This window comes from Camelus ferus, chromosome 17, assembly GCF_009834535.1.
Source record: "Camelus ferus isolate YT-003-E chromosome 17, BCGSAC_Cfer_1.0, whole genome shotgun sequence".
NCBI lineage: Eukaryota > Metazoa > Chordata > Mammalia > Artiodactyla > Camelidae > Camelus > Camelus ferus.
The window spans coordinates 23569112-23584538 of NC_045712.1; the positions used below are offsets into that span (position 1 = coordinate 23569112).

The window sequence follows — 15427 nt, forward strand, 5'->3', positions numbered from 1 at the left end:
TGGTTTCTCCATATCTGCAGAAGGATTTAACATTACTAAGATGCATCCCATAGAAGGGTAAATATAGAAGAAACGTGCAGTCTCAGTCTGCACGCTTCTGCTGCTCACACACAAACAGGGCCCAGTATACACAAGCCCACCTGGCTCCTCCAAGTCCGCTGAGCACAAGGTACAAGCAAACGCTAAGCCAAGGCTTTTTATATTTAGAGAAACATTTCTGTCAATTCACCTAATAAACATTCTGCCACTTGCCACTGCTAAATAATTCTGTTTATCAAAAACCAGTGACTTTTTGGGGGGTCGGGAGGTTACCCAGTTCCTTAAAAAATTGTTAATACTGTTGACTTTTGATGAAGACATGGCCTAACACGTCTCAGGGACTATCAAACACTGGGAGGTCCCACACGACCCCCAAGGGCAAGTCTAGCCTCTGGCTGCTGACAGACAGCAGTGCTGACTCCATCCTCGGTGCAGGGACTGTGGCGCAGGACCCTGTCCCTGAGACAGTGCCCCAAGTGGGTAACAGGTGGGGCTTACCTTCATGGAGGTTGCTGAGAAGCGGACGCTCATCGTGGCTAAGGTGGGCTTCGACGCGACCAGCCCCCGGATGTGCTTGGCATCACAGTGGCTTATCTGGAACAAGGAACAGCTACAGTGTCGTCGCTCCACCACAAGTCCCAGGACGTGGGTATTCACCACCCACGCACAAAAGGAGCACAGCCATTGGTGACCTTGAATCCTTTGAGGTAGGTGGTGACTCAAACCCTAGGTCTTTTCCCCAATTTTTAGTGCTAGCTAAACATTCGCTGAAGCAGCTTGTAAGCCTATGAACCATGAACTCCATTTTCTCTGAAACGCTGCTTGCGGCTTGGCAGGTGGACAGAGTGAGGGCCAGGGACACCAAGAGCTGGTGAGCGCAGGGCCTCTGCAACTTCGCTGGCCTCGGCAGACCTGCAGGAGGAGAGAGGGGTACCGGCCAAAGCACCCTCCCTCCAACCACACACCCGCAGACCCCAACCAGTGGAGCTTCAGCCTACCCAGAGACTCCTCTGACTAGCCAGTCGCCACTCGCCTGCCCTGGTCGAGGTACAAATCCCATCAAGGGAAAGGGTCCTCGAGGTCCAGAGTGCTGCAGAGTCAGACTTGGCTGAATTCAGACACCAGCTTCTCCCTCATTAGCTGTGTAATCCTGGCCAAACTTCCTTACCTCCCTCAGCCTCAGCTTCCTCAACTGTAAAATGGGAATAAAAGTGCCCATTTCACATGGCTGTTGAGAAGATTCCATCAAGGAGTGTATGTCAGACACCAGGCACAGTGCTGAACACAAAAGCCATGCTCGAGAAATCAATGCTTTAAAACATTTCTTATTATTCACTACTGAGTTCCTTCTTGTTTAAAAAATGGTAACAAAACTGGTACTGTGAACGCAGAAGTTTAGTAGTGAGTGCTACAAAGTATTTATTCGGTATAGGCACACCAAAGCACAGAGAATCCTCCACATCCTTGGCTGTCTGCCTTGGGAGACACAGATTTGAAATTGGCTCTGCCTGACCCTCAGGATGGCTTCCTAGCACTTCAACTCGCCCAGAAGAAGCCAGTGCTGTTGCTCCATCCTGTCCAAATGCTGCAGGTGTCAGGCCACACAGACCAGCCAAGAGCAGAAGCCCCTCTTTCTCTGCCTTCAGATGGGCCTGACTTACCCAAACAGAACCTGCCACGTACTGACAAACACAAAAGCAACCGTGCCTTATGATTAAATCCTGACACACACACACCCCCCCCAACATCAGGAACACTTCCAAGACACAGATAGGATGGTCAGAAGCAAGACCATCCCCCACAGGGCTCAGCCCTGCCGGCATTCCAGGAGCCCTGGGCCTCACCTCCACCTGATGAAGAGACTTGAATATTGACAGATCGAAAGGCAGGAGCTGCTCCTGAATGTTGCTGGTCCCAAAAGGTCCTTCTGTGCCAGAAACCTGCAGCCAAATAAATGGCTTCAATTAGGGCTGCTGCAACCACTTTCCAGCCATGTTCACAGAGCAGTACTATAGCAGCTACCAAACCTCACTCGAAGCTTTGCCCAGCTATGTGAGACAGACTGGGCGTGTGCCCCCAGTCATGGCTTCCACGGCCAACAAGCAGGCTCAAGTCGAGGTTTAAGGCAAGGGGACATTGGGTTGTGACTGCCCCCTAGTGCTCACAGCCAGAAGCACAGTGCCAAGATCACCAGATGCAGCCTGCCTTCCCTCAGGGCCCACACCAGTCTCCTTTACACACACTGCCAGCTGAGGAGCTGCGTGCCCACGACTGAGGAGCTCTCCAACACCAAGTTGCCCCAGCTTTACCTTAAGGTACTTAAGGCGACAGGTGAAGTCCAGGATGTGTCCCAGGTCAGTCTTGGCATCCCCACTGGCGCATGTGGGCTTTCCCTGCTGCAGCTGCTCGGTGACTGCATAGAGCTGCAGGGGCCGGATGGCAAAGACCTCGCCAGCCCCCAGGAGCTGTTCACCTGCAAAAGCCACACCCAAGGGGTGAGCACTGAGCCCCAGCTCTGTAGCGTGGCCAGGACATCGGCCCTCCTGGCCAACAATGAACAAGCACTTGGCCAGCACCCATTATGTGCACAGCATCAGGATGAAGTCATGGTCTTGAGCACCAGGAGCAGCTCCTCCTGAGCTCACTGGGCACAGGATTGACCCAGAACACATGATTACAGAGGGAAGGGCATCAGGAATTTGCAGCTGGGGAGCCTCCCTGAGATGAGATGGAGTTACAGTCTGAGGCACTGGGCCAGGAGGAAGCTCATGCAGGCAGCAGTGTGGGGAATGGGCCCATACTGGAACCTCCCTGATGCAGACGTCTTGAGGTTAGGTGAGGCCTCAGGTGCCAGCACAGTGCAGGGCCTGAGAGCAGAGGGGGTTCTGAGCCAGACAGAATCTAGCATTTGGTCCTCGTTCTGCTCCTTTCTACCCTCAAGCAGGTAACTGGGTCTCTCATCCTCAGTGTCCTTGTCTGCACCTCCTGGGGGGAGGCAGTAAGATGCGAACACAAGGCAATACCACAAGCACTCATTACATGTTAGCTACTGCTACTGTGCTCTGGCAGCACCGAACCCACAGTCGGCTTCTGTTTGCCATCCGAACCATTTCAGGTAAGGACAAACCCAGGGCAAAAGGGCATGCCACCCACCTTCCAGAACCCCACCATAAGGCTCAGCAATAGATCCGGAGCCTGGAGTTAGCCCCCGACACAGGGAGCCAGGAGTCCTAAAGTGAAGGATGTAACTCCTCAGGCCTGCAGATCAGGTCGGTGGGCAGGCTTGGCTGTGGACCAGGTGCCGGGATTTGGGCTACCCCAGGGAGATGGGCCCTGGCTGGGACTCACTTGGCAAAGAGCAACTGATGGGACTTGCGTGCCACCCTGGGCCCCCGGCCACCTAACAGGCCCAGGCAACTTGCACCCAGTATTTCAAGGACCCCAGACATATACCTTTTTCAAAGAGCTCCTCAGCCAGTGCTGCAGTGATGCCATTAATCTCCTGCAGAGAAAACAAAACCCAGTCAGAAAGTCCACCTGCCCTCCAGTCACCGGACTTGCCCATATCCTGCTATCTACCCCTCTGCTGGTGCGATGCCAACTCTCCAGAAAGCGCAACAAAATGGAGAGAACAAACCTAAAATGAATCAAAGTGCTCAGAAAAGGAAACATTTCCAGTTACATGGACTTTTGAAATGACTCCTCAAAAGGAGAATGGGACAAACGAATGCTGCAACTCCAAGCCACTTGGGCACTAGCTGAGAACTCCAGGTCCAGGAGGCCTGCAAAGCTTGGCCATGTCAAGGGCTGGCCGGGAAGCCAGCAGCTCCCCAAACTGGCCCTGGGAGATTCCCAGGAGGCTGTGGTAGAGAGACAGTCCCGTTCCTTCTGGCAAAGAGGCTCTCGTCACCCTGGCGAGAAAAAGGGCCTCCCATGCCAGGCGTGGGGGCGTGGGTCCACAGTTCAGCTACTTGGGAGGCTGAGACGGGGGGAGGAAAAGGCCCCCCAGAGACAACCCTCCCTGAGAGCGACCACTTCCACTGACACTCACGCCCCAAAGTGTCTCAGGTTGGAGCAGCACCATCCTCTGTGCTCATCCCTTGAAGCCCTGCAGCAGTACCACCCGGCCCAGGGTCACGTTAAAGAGGCGGGAAGATTTCCTTTCAGAGTGAGGGGGTGCAGGTGGCATGACAAGGACCAGCCTGCAGTTACATTAACAGCTAGCGCACTGGGGTCTTAATTTGTGCCCCGCGGAACAGCTCACTCCATCCTCCCAACGCCCTAGGCCAGGAAACCATTACTCTGAATTCTGTTTCACAGGTGAGCAAACTGAGGTAGAGAGGTACTGTCCTCCTCCCTGTGACAGGGCTAGAAACTAGCGAAGCCACACTCCCAAGCACTTGGCCTTGAAGCCTCTCTGTACACAACCGATTGCCTCAGTACTTCTATGGTGTAACCGTGGGGCTGGCAGGGCCCCCGCGCCCTCAGCCCCACATCCTGCAGGTAAGGATTTAAACTAACAGATGGCAGCCGACAGGACATTTCGTAAACAGGTCCAGATGGAGACTGCACCATTGCCTTTGTAATTCACAGGAACACCTCTGCCACCAGGGCACACAATTCACATGTCCACGAGCCTGGAAAGGCACCCAGCTGCAGGAGACAGGGTGTCCTCTTCCTGTGTTTCTCTGTTGTTTGTCTCTTCCCTACCTCTTATACATAATGGATATTTTAAAGGTTGTTTATATGCTGCAAACACTTTCTCCCTGTCTGTGCACGCTTTTCACCAGTGTTCACAGTGATTCTGACAGAGAGGTTTGTCAAGTTTATGTTGTTTAACCGGTGATTCTTTTCTATTCTGACTTCTGGGACCTCTCCCTCCAACCCAAGATTGTAAGACATTCCCCTAATTTCTTCTTTTAGTACTTCAAAGTATCTATATTATTAAGGAAAAAAAAGGTGTTTCTTTCATCAGTTTATACATAGTAAGAGAATAACTACCCCCTTCCTCTCACAAACAAAAAGCTAAAGGGAGAAAAATAAGCAAACACAGCTCCAGCGTTAAGGGGCTCAAGAGTCCGGCAAGACTTAGGGTCAGATGTCAAAGGGCCACCAGAGGGACAAAGCAGGATCTGAGCAGGAGAGGATCCCATTAGCGAGGAGAGGCCTTCAAGTTCAACTTCAGTCTCTTGCAACAATGTAAATTTGCTTATGTTTTCCTTGGCTACTGTGAAGAACTGAAGATCAGTAAGACCTTGGAATGATCTGAACGCTTGTTTCTCTACCAAGGCTTTTAAGAACCGAGCCCTGTCTCCCCATCAGCACTGTCCCATCCTGCCTGCAGTCAGAATCGCCTGGAAACATACAGACTCCTGAGCGGCACCCAGGGGCTACGGATCTGCCCCCACCTCAATCCCCAGCCTTTCTGGCCCCGTGTCATTGACACTGGGGCTCCTAGAAGGTCTCACGTGGGAAAAGGGCTCCCTGCCCACCATCAGTACCCAACAACCCTCACCCTCAAAGTTACACTCCTTCGGGCAGCTGGCGTCAATACGAAGGAGATAGGGCTGGAATTTCCGGAAGACACAGAAAGCTGAGAGACAGTGACAGCCAAGGACTCAGGCTAAGCAGAGCACATGTTCTCACTTCCCAGCAATCTAAATCTAATTTAAACTACGTAACAATTTCTTTCCTGCCTCTTGGGCCACAGGAAGTCCGCCCCCCTGCAACACTATCTACTTAGTTTCCCAGGCTGAACTCTTAATCAGAGGGGAATAAAGAAATGCCTCAGCACCCAAATCCAGAGTACTGCTTCCTCAGTGCTCCTGCTCCTGCTGAACTGTGGCCATGTGTGCAAAGGTAGGCAGAGTCAGGATGACACGGGGCCTCAGTGGGACCCCCGTCTAAGCTGCTGCCGATTCTGCACAGAGGTCACCTATGGAGACAAACGACTCCCCACACAACCCACCCAATCTGTGCTGAAGGGACCTGAAGTGCTTCGGGGTGCCACAAATGTCTAACTGAAGTAGAAAAATATTTTAAAGACCATTTTTTATACTTCAAAAAAATTTTTCAATTAAAAAAATTAGCTATGCTTAAAAACTATAACACCCACCCCCAAATGCGTTACAGACCAATCAGCCACTGCAAGGATCACGAGCAGGTGTGCAGCCTTGGGCAGTGGTGGGGCTGCACGCAGACACGCCATGGCCTGGTAAGGCCATGGCTCAGCAACTAATGTTCCGACTGAGCACGTCTGTGCGCACGGAACCCCACAACCAGGTGCACCCTGCAGCCCAGGAGCCTACTCAGCGAATAACCCCAGGCCAGCCTGATGCTTCTGCCTGGCACATGCTCAAGCACAGAATACATTAACAAGGAACTCAACTACACATCACTGGGTGATTTATACACACATATGCAAGCGTGTGTGCTAAGGGCTGGGGGTCTTTTTTTAACATTTATCTCAGGCCTGTGATGAGGCATTCTGGAGGAAGTCAGATACATAATGTGTGTGAGAACTTCTGTACAGAAAAAAATCCCCACTGAAAGATTCAAGCCTAAACTTGGACTGAAGAGAGCTCCAAAATTTTAAGTTGCAAAGGAATCTGTTATCACTTACAGCCTCCTTACTCTGCAACTAAGACAAATGACAGATGCAGGTGCTAAGGCTGCCATTAAGATGGTAACAGTTCTATGGTAATAGTTGTACTGTACCTCCTGATTTGAAATTTCAAAAAATGCCTTTTTTCTAGCCAACTAGTTTTAAAATAAGAAAATGATACAAATGCCCCAGGTGACAAGAAGTGAGCGCTTTTCTGGACTGGGCTGACTAGGACAGCTGGTACTGGCTGGGACCTGGTGAGCCCCTGGTCACTCTTCTAAGCCCCTCCCCTACACTGCACGGTCTCCTCAAGGGCCCTGGGTCATCTCTCTCCAGTTCTTAAGAGGAATGGGACACAGGTTAAATGACTGACCTGGAATAAACTGTTAGAAAGCAGCAGGGCTGGGAGACAAACTTGGCTCTGCCTGTCTTTCAAGTCCACTGTTAGACATCCTGACCCAAAGCGGCATGCTAGAATTCTCCATCAGATTCCACTTCACTGAATTTGAACACCTCTGCTCTAGAGGTTCTGGGATGAGGTCTGTCCCTGAGCGGGCAGGAGTACCAGGGCACAACGATCTGGAGGGAGACAGCACAGCAGCAGGCCGGGCAGAGGTGTGCCCTCTCACTGCAACACAGGGCTGCACAGGCCTGGGACACCCCAGCGCTGCTGGCTGGGGAGAGAAGCAGTGCTTCCTTGCCATTAAAATCCACACTGCCGAAGAATGAAACTGGACCCCAGTCTCACACCATATACAAAAATTCACTCAAAAGGGATAAAAGGACCTCAATGTAAGAGCCAGAACTATACAAACTCTTAGAAGAGAAACACAGTTGTAAATCTCTGTGACCTTGGATTAGGCAATGGTTTCTTAGATATGACACCAAAAACACAAGCAACCAAAAGAAAAAAATAGATAAACTTCATCAAGATCTAAAATTTTTGTGTTTCTAAGAACAGTATTAGGAAAATGAAGACAACCCACATATCTTACTTCTGATAAGGGTCTAATATCCAGAGTATATGAAGAATTCCTACAACTCAACAAAAAAAATTAACCTAATTTCTTGAAGTGCAAAGGATCTGAATACATTTCTCCAAAGAGGATATGCAAATATCCAATAAGCATTTGAAAAGCAGCTCAGTATTAGTAGTCATGAGCCAAATGCAAATTAAAACCACACTGAAACAGACACCACTTTTTGCCCACCAGGATGGCTACCAAAAAAGTGGGCAGTAACAAGTGTTGGCAAAGATGTGGGGAAATGAGAACCTACCTATTGCTGGTGGGAATGTAAAGTGCTGACACTATGGGAAAAAATGTGGCAATTCTTCAAGCTAAACAGATTTACCACGTAACCCAGCAATTCCATTCCTAGTATACACCCAACAGAAATGAAAATATAGGTCCACACCAAAACTCATATATGAATGTTCACAGCAGCAGTATTCATAAAAGCCAAAAAGTGGAAACAAATGTCCACCCACTAATAAACGGATAAACAAAAGGTGGTATATGGTAAAAATACAGCATTACTCAGCCACAGGATTGAAGTACTTATTTATGCTACAATGTGAATGGACCCTGAAAACACTACGCTAAGTCAAAGAAGCCAGTCACAAAAGGTCACATGTTGTATGATCCCATTATTTATGAAATGTCCAGAATAACACAAATCCATGAAGATGGAAAGCACATCAGCGATTGCTGACGGGTATACAGTTCCTTTCTGAGGTGATGGATGTTCTGGAATTAGATGGTGGTGGTGGATGCACAGCTCTGTTAATACACTAAAAACCAGAGACATACACACTTTAAATGAATGAATTTTACGGTATGTGAATTACACCTCATTTTTTAAAAAAAATCCACACCTCAGCCAAACAGGGTTCCCTGGGTCCACCCTGTTCAAAGTCAGTCCCACAAGACGTGGAGTGTGTTGGGAACCGTTTCAGAGAAGACACTGATGGGGCATAGGTTACCAGAAACACTCCCTAAGGGCTCCCAGCCTGTAAAAAAGGCTGACAAACCTTCTGGGGTCCTGTCTGTTGAAATTCACCTGAAGATCAAGCATAGTGATTCTCATTCAGGTACAGTGTGCCCCCAGGTGGATATGTGGCCGTGCGTGCAAACATTTTTGGTTGTTACAACTTAGTAGCGGGTGTGAGGGAGGGTGCTCCTGGCATCTAGTGAGTAGAGGCCAGACATGCTGCTTAATAATGTACAGGATAAAATTCCCACAACAATCGTCCAGCCCAAGATGTCAATAGTGCCACAGCCGAGAAACCCTAATTTACCTGAATGATGGGTCAATCACTTTTTTTAAAACATTAGATTTATATAACCCAGGAGCCCTCCTGATAACAGTAATTTCAAAGATGTCCAAACTGCTCCAAGCAGTAGAGCATGCCTCAGATCAGAACCACAGGTGTAGGGCAGGCAGCAGGCCTAGCTCAGGCAAACCTATCTCAAAAGAGCAGTCCAGGCCTTCCCATGCTCAGAGCAAACCTGAGGTAGCCAGGAGACCTCCTCCAAGGACCAGGTCTTAAGCAAGGCTTACAAAGGGCTGCCCATCAAGTTTTACCCTTAAATAGCTAATCAAAGCTTTCTGAAAGTACAGCGTTTCTTAAAATATTAACCAGTTAAGTTTATCTAGAAGACTCACATAAGGAAAGAAAATGTAAAAAAAAAAAAAAAAAAAAAAAAGTCTACAACAGGAAACCACTGCTAACCACATACACTGCTGGTATATGCCAAATGAAATCCAAAGCTATATATATATTCCGACATACATACGTGTATATATATATATCTCCCATCTGTAAATGCCACCCTTTCCCCACACAGCTTCTCCAAGCCGAGGGGCCCACTGCTAGTGCTATCACCAGACTTCTATGCTCTAACACTTCAAGAAAGGTTCAGCTGTCTTACTCAGAAAATACCTCAATAGTTATTTTTTTAAACAAGTTTGGGCCATTAAGACCACAACCCTTCCTAAAAGGTGAGCCTGAAAAGCGAGTGGGTTTTTTCCTATCTTCATCACATAAAGGGAAAACAACTGAATGTAAATTACCCAAAAATCTACCACCCAAAGACAACTACTTCTAGTATTTTGATGTACAACCTTCTAGAATTTTCGTAGGTAAACCTATTCACACAACAGTCCAGAAGGGAGTTGCAAGATATACTTTAAAATGATGAAAGGGAAAAACCTACAACCAAGAAAACTCTATATAGCAACGCTCTCGCTAAGACAAGAAAACTCTATATAGCAACGCTCTCGCTAAGATTTGATGGAGAAATCAAAAGCTTCACAGATAAACAAAAGCTACAAGAATTCAGCACCACCAAACCAGCTTTACAACAAATGTTAAAGGAACTTCTCTCGTCACCAAACCATAAGAGAACAAAAAGAACAAAACAAACAAACAAAAGACCTACAAAAGACTGCTTTGGCAGTTCAGGGTCTTTTATGGTTCCATATAAATTTTGGAATTGTTTGTCCTGGTTCTGTGAAAAATGTTGTGCGTACTTTGGCAGGGGCTGCACTGGATCTGTAGATTGCTTTGGGTAGTACAGTCATTTTGATAATGTTGATTCTTCCAATCCAAGAGCACAAGATGTATTTTCATTTCCTTGTATCATCTTCAATTTCCTTCATCAATGTTTTAGTTTTCAGAGTATAGGTAACCTCCTTGGTTAAGTTTATTTCTAGGTATTTTGTTGTTTTTGATGCAGTGAAAATGTTTGTGCCAGTTATAAAATTCTGGTTTTTGAAGTAGAAAAAGAAGTGAATGAAGGGCTGCAAATGGCAAAATATCCTTCTTTCTAATGAGTGAGTTGTATTCCATTACATATATATGCTCCATCTTCTTTATCCATTCACCTACTGATGTGCACTCCAAGATGCTTCCGTATCTTGGCAATTATAATGTTGCTGTTAATAAAGGGATGTATGTATCTTTTTGAATTCTTATTTTGTTTGGCTTTATTCCTTTGATAACTATGTAAGTTTAAAAAGCTAAAGTTCTAAATGTTCTTAGAAACAATGAACAGTATGTATATGTAAATTTTAAAAAATACGGGCAGTATATTGTGTATATGCATTTACATGCAATATATTGTGTATGTGCAGTCAAATTGTAACAATTCTACCTAATAAAACTGAAAAATTTTAAAAAAGGAAGGTGAAAAAAAGTCTATTCACACAAACTTTTTAATAAAATTTTCTGGCCTGCTCTTTTCATACAGAAATATACTAGTTTTCCTACATCCAACAAATCCACTACACCACTATTTTCCCAGCAGCATAATATCCAAGTACACGGCTGCACCCTTTGTTTTTTCTTTTAAGTCACCTCCTGTTAGGCTTTTGATTATCTTCAGTATCTCATTATAATCCTGGGCTGACTACCTTTGTACCTATATCCTTTCCTCAGTTGCCCAATTTTTTCCTTTAGAATAAATTCTCAGAAATGGAATTGGCTTTTTAACGTTTTGGTTTCACACTGCCAAACTTCCCTCCTTGAAGTGTGACAACTCATCCTGTCACCAGCAGCCCATGAAAGTTGCTCCCCCATCCAGAAGGGAGTTCAGAGCTGCTCAGAGACATACACTTCCCTCGGAGGAAGCCATCTACCCTCACTCAGCACCTGGACTCCGACAATGACCTAAGATGGCAGCATTCTGCCAACACAGATCGATCTCTGAATTAGTCTTGAGCCAGGAACCAACAACTCAACAACAGTCTCTGTCAGGCGTCAGCTGTTTCTAATCTAACACCATCCATTTGGATGGAAACCTAGCTCAGACACCCGCAGGCTGCTTTTGCTAAATAAAATGCCTATGGTGGAGAAAAACCTCTCTGTGGCCACAGCCAGTCAGTCTAATTTAACACAAATCTGTCGATGACTGTGCCGCTGTCCATACCCAACCCCCTAAGTGATGTTCCTCCATCTTCTAACCTCAGGGTTGAACTCCAGCCCACCTCTCCTCAAAACTGAGGTCTATAAGAGTTTGCTGCCTGGAGGTCTGGTGGCTATGGGCTTGCAGGCGAAGGACAAAACCCAAGAGGTACTTACATAGAAGTGAAAATGCAAGAAATGAGCCAGCACTCTGGGGGCCACATCAGGGAAGGTGGCCAAGAGTGTCTGGAGGTAGACTTCCAGGTCCTTCTCCCTCTTTTCCACCAAGCTCCTGGAGTTCTTCCCAATTATCTTTTTGGGAGGAAGCAGACTCTTATCAATCTTCCTCTCGGCAACGAGCTGTAAGAAACATAAGCATGTGAACCACAGACCAAGAGGTTCTACAGCTGTGCAAGGCCAAGGCAAGCAGCCTGGAGGCAAGTACCCCTCTTGGCAGTAGTGACAAGATTAGTTATCAAACGAGTACACCTGGAATCTCCAATTCAATTAGCACTAGAAATAGCAATTCAATTCTAGATGAGGAGCTCCACCTGGAGACATTCAACAAAATACCCTAAATCGAGGCCCCTAAAATCACCATCTTCTCCAAACCAGGATGAAACCCAATCAGGGCGGTGGCCTATCTTTAAAACACTCTCATGCTGCAAATGACCCAGACAAAGGTAACTCTCGCCAAAAGCAAAGAAAGAAATGGAATCACACCCAAATGTTAAAGCATCAGGTATAGTCACGTGCATCAAGTTCAAACCTGTTCCCTCCTCAGCAAACGGTCCCAGCATCTCACATCCAAGCTAAGACTGGCAACTTCAAAACCAAAGTTCAAATATGCTCCTTGTACACTGTCTCACGCTAAGGTTGAACTCCCAGGATCCACAGTCTTCTTGCCAGTTACATTAATAAAACCTTATTAGTGTAACTGGCATAGAGCCTATTTTGCCCTAAAACCAATGCATGGCATAATGGGAACTTGGTCTAAAATCCCCCTAGCCCTGAGACAGCTATCAAGGGTTACCTTTTCATGTAGATCATGGAAATCGCTGTAGCGGTGCTTGACTGTCCACTCATGGCTGCCATCAGTGACCTGGATGATGTAAACCTAAAAGAGAAAATCGACAGCCCTTGCCGGCCAGCAACAAGGAAAGCCCCACCCTACCCTCAAGGATAGCTGCAGAACACCCAGGCCCTCCCAATCCCCAGGCCAAAGTTAAGCTGCTCTTGCCCACCAGCCTCTGCACCTGACCCTTACTGAGCAGCAGGACCCCCTCTCCACTTCCTCCACAGCCCTAGCACTGGATCTGGCAGGCACATGGGACAAATCTATGGCTCTATCCAACAGTGAGGATCAGAAAAGGTGGCTATCACAGCAAGAATCTTCAGTTGTTTCACTCCAGCCTTCATGTAATTTAAAGCCCAATCCAACCCGAGCTGCAGGCAAGGAAGGCCATTCCTTCTAAAGAAGGCAAAACAGGGTCAGGTTTGGTAGGACCAGCTTCTCTAATGTAACTTTTTCCTAGGTGCCCTGACTATATCCTGGAAGCAAGTCCTTTTCCAATGCTTTCAGCTGGTTCCCAGCTGTGATTCCTGCTGCTGAGCCAGGAGTCAAGGCACTAGGAAGCTGATGGGAGGCAGTGATAGACAAGCCCTAACAGAAGGGAACAGGCCTTGGAGTCAAGGAAGACCTGGGTTCAAAACTTGATTCTGCCATTTCCTGGCTATGGTTTATGTATGTCACTTACATAAGTGACTGGGAGCCTAAGTTCTCACTGAGCCTTAGCTCCTCCATCTTAAAATCTGGTAGGTTTAAGATCAAATAAATGCACGCACAGTACTTTGTACGGGGCCTTACATGTAGAAAATGTTCAATCAAAGGTAGATGTGTTAATAATATTCAACTCAGTGTAACCAGACACAAGACGGGCTGGATCATCACCTCCCCCACACCCATTCAGAGAAGGGGATCAGCCCTGCAGAACAAAGAGAGCTTTTTGGAGCTGACCCCCTAAGCTGAATGCAGTGCAGGGGTGACAGCCATCCAGCCATCAGCTCAGAGACCTCGACCCTCACCTGGTGAGGCCCCCTCTGCTAGTGCCCCGCCCCTCTCTGCAGCACGCAGGGAAGGGGAGGAGAAAATAATCAGCTCAGCTGAAGCCTGGTTGAAGGAGCAGCCATTTCCCCAGGGCCAGCCTGTTGCTCCAGGATCCGCCCCCAGCCCCTCTTCCCAGCCTTGCAGCTTCCCTCCTCCTCCTCCGGCCCAGGAAATAAGAAAGAGCCAGAGGAATGACCCTCAGGAGGAGGGTAAGGATGAGGGCCAAGGGCTGGGCCAAAGCCCCCCACCACTCCTCACCCTCCGGGAACAAAGGACAGGAGGCGGGAGGTGCTGAGGATGCCCCTACCCCAGGGCCAGTCCCTGCCAGGCAGCCTATCAGGCCCATAGGCCTGGTGTTCAACCCCATTCAGAACCAGAGGAGCCTCTAACTCCATAACAATCTGGAACTTACCCCCTTTTCTCTTCTTTATCTCCCCCATAGCTTTGAAGTGTGCGTGGGCAGACTGCTGCCCCAACTCACCCCCACAGCCCAAAGCGAGGAAGACCCCTAAGGTTCCTGGGTCTTGGACTTTCAGCCCTAAGGGACTGCCTCAATTCCCGGTTCTTATCTCTGAGCTCCCCCATTCTTATCTGATCCCCAGAGCATTCCGGGCCCCAGATCCCCCGTTCCCTTACAGAGCAAATTTCAATTGCAACCTCAGCTCCCCCCTCCCCAATCAAGGCCCCGCCCCCTCTCCTTTTTGACCTGCAGAGGCCTGACCCTTTCTCCTGATTCCATCCAGGAGACCCTCCCCCCCTTTAATCCCCTCTTCCCGGACCCCCTGTCATGTCCTCCCAGGCCGACACCCTTCCATGGCTAGAGAATCAAGAGGGGCCTCCCCCTCATCTAGACTCCCGTCGTCCGCAGACCCTCTTTATCCCCTGACCCTCCCCAACCCTAGCCTTTTTCTAAACGCGTACCCTTCCCAAGCCCCTTCCCTGGGCCCCAACCACGACCCTCTTTCCAGACCTGCGGGGCCCAGGGTCGTTCCCCAGATTCTGCTATCCCAGGCCCCCTCCTCCAAGTCGCAGCCCCTCTACCCTATCCCCTCCGGTTCCCGGGCCCAGACCCCCTCCCCAACCCCCCACCCCCCGACGCAGACTCCGCGTTCCAGCCCCCACCCAAGTTCGGGCGTCCGAGCCCCCAGCACACCGTATATGTGTCCACGAGCTCAGAGCCCACGACGCGCGCCTCCTTGGCCGGCTCGGCCTCCCGCTCGGGGCCGAAGCCGCGCGCCGCGGCCGCCATGTTCCGGGATCCGTCTCCGCCGCTGCCGCCGCCGCCGCCGCAGCCCGGCGCAGACTGGCAGCAGCAGGGGGCGGGGTCAACGTCCCATCGCCCCCCGGCTCCCACCGCCCCCCGCCCCCGCTGCGCGCCGTGCAGCCATGTTGGCCCCACCAACTCCTCGAGCCCCCGCCCCGCCCCTCGCGCGTAATTGACAGCAGCTGCGAACAACGCGCGTGCGCAGGCCGCCCGGGCCGGTCTTGCGTAATCTATACCTGCGTGGCACCACACGCCCCACTCCTCGCAGCCTAGGGGAAACTGAGGTCCCAGGCGGGGATTGCTCTAGGCGTTGCCACTCGGTACCCGGGAAGGGTACCTCCTAGGCTGCCCGAAGCAAGTGACTTGCTTCACCCGGCCTCAGTATCCCTCTCCGGAAAAGACAGTAATCACTTTTCACCTGGCTCTTGGGCTTATTCCCTGTAGGGCACGAGAAGGTTGGAGAAGAAAGGTATGAGCTGTGCCTAAAGCCCAAGCAGGACAGAATAA

The 15427-nt window shown here is 49.2% G+C and overlaps 1 protein-coding gene across 3 annotated transcripts in view; it reads right to left on the minus strand.

The window, feature by feature from the left end:
* NISCH (nischarin) overlaps window positions 1-15086 on the minus strand; it is a 32771-nt gene extending 17685 nt beyond the window's left edge. The window contains exons 1-7 of one of the 3 annotated variants that reach the window (XM_032458338.1): window positions 14810-15085; window positions 12583-12666; window positions 11727-11909; window positions 3493-3541; window positions 2349-2512; window positions 1884-1979; window positions 538-633 (exon numbers count right to left, since the gene is read on the minus strand). In XM_032458338.1, the coding sequence (XP_032314229.1) occupies window positions 538-633; window positions 1884-1979; window positions 2349-2512; window positions 3493-3541; window positions 11727-11909; window positions 12583-12666; window positions 14810-14905 (768 nt within the window). In that variant the 5' untranslated portion in view covers window positions 14906-15085. Of the gene's footprint in view, window positions 1-537; window positions 634-1883; window positions 1980-2348; window positions 2513-3492; window positions 3542-11726; window positions 11910-12582; window positions 12667-14809 lie in introns of all 3 variants that reach the window. The other 2 variants (XM_032458339.1, XM_032458340.1) reach the window with 2 other exon arrangements.
* Between the last annotated feature and the right edge of the window lie 341 nt (window positions 15087-15427).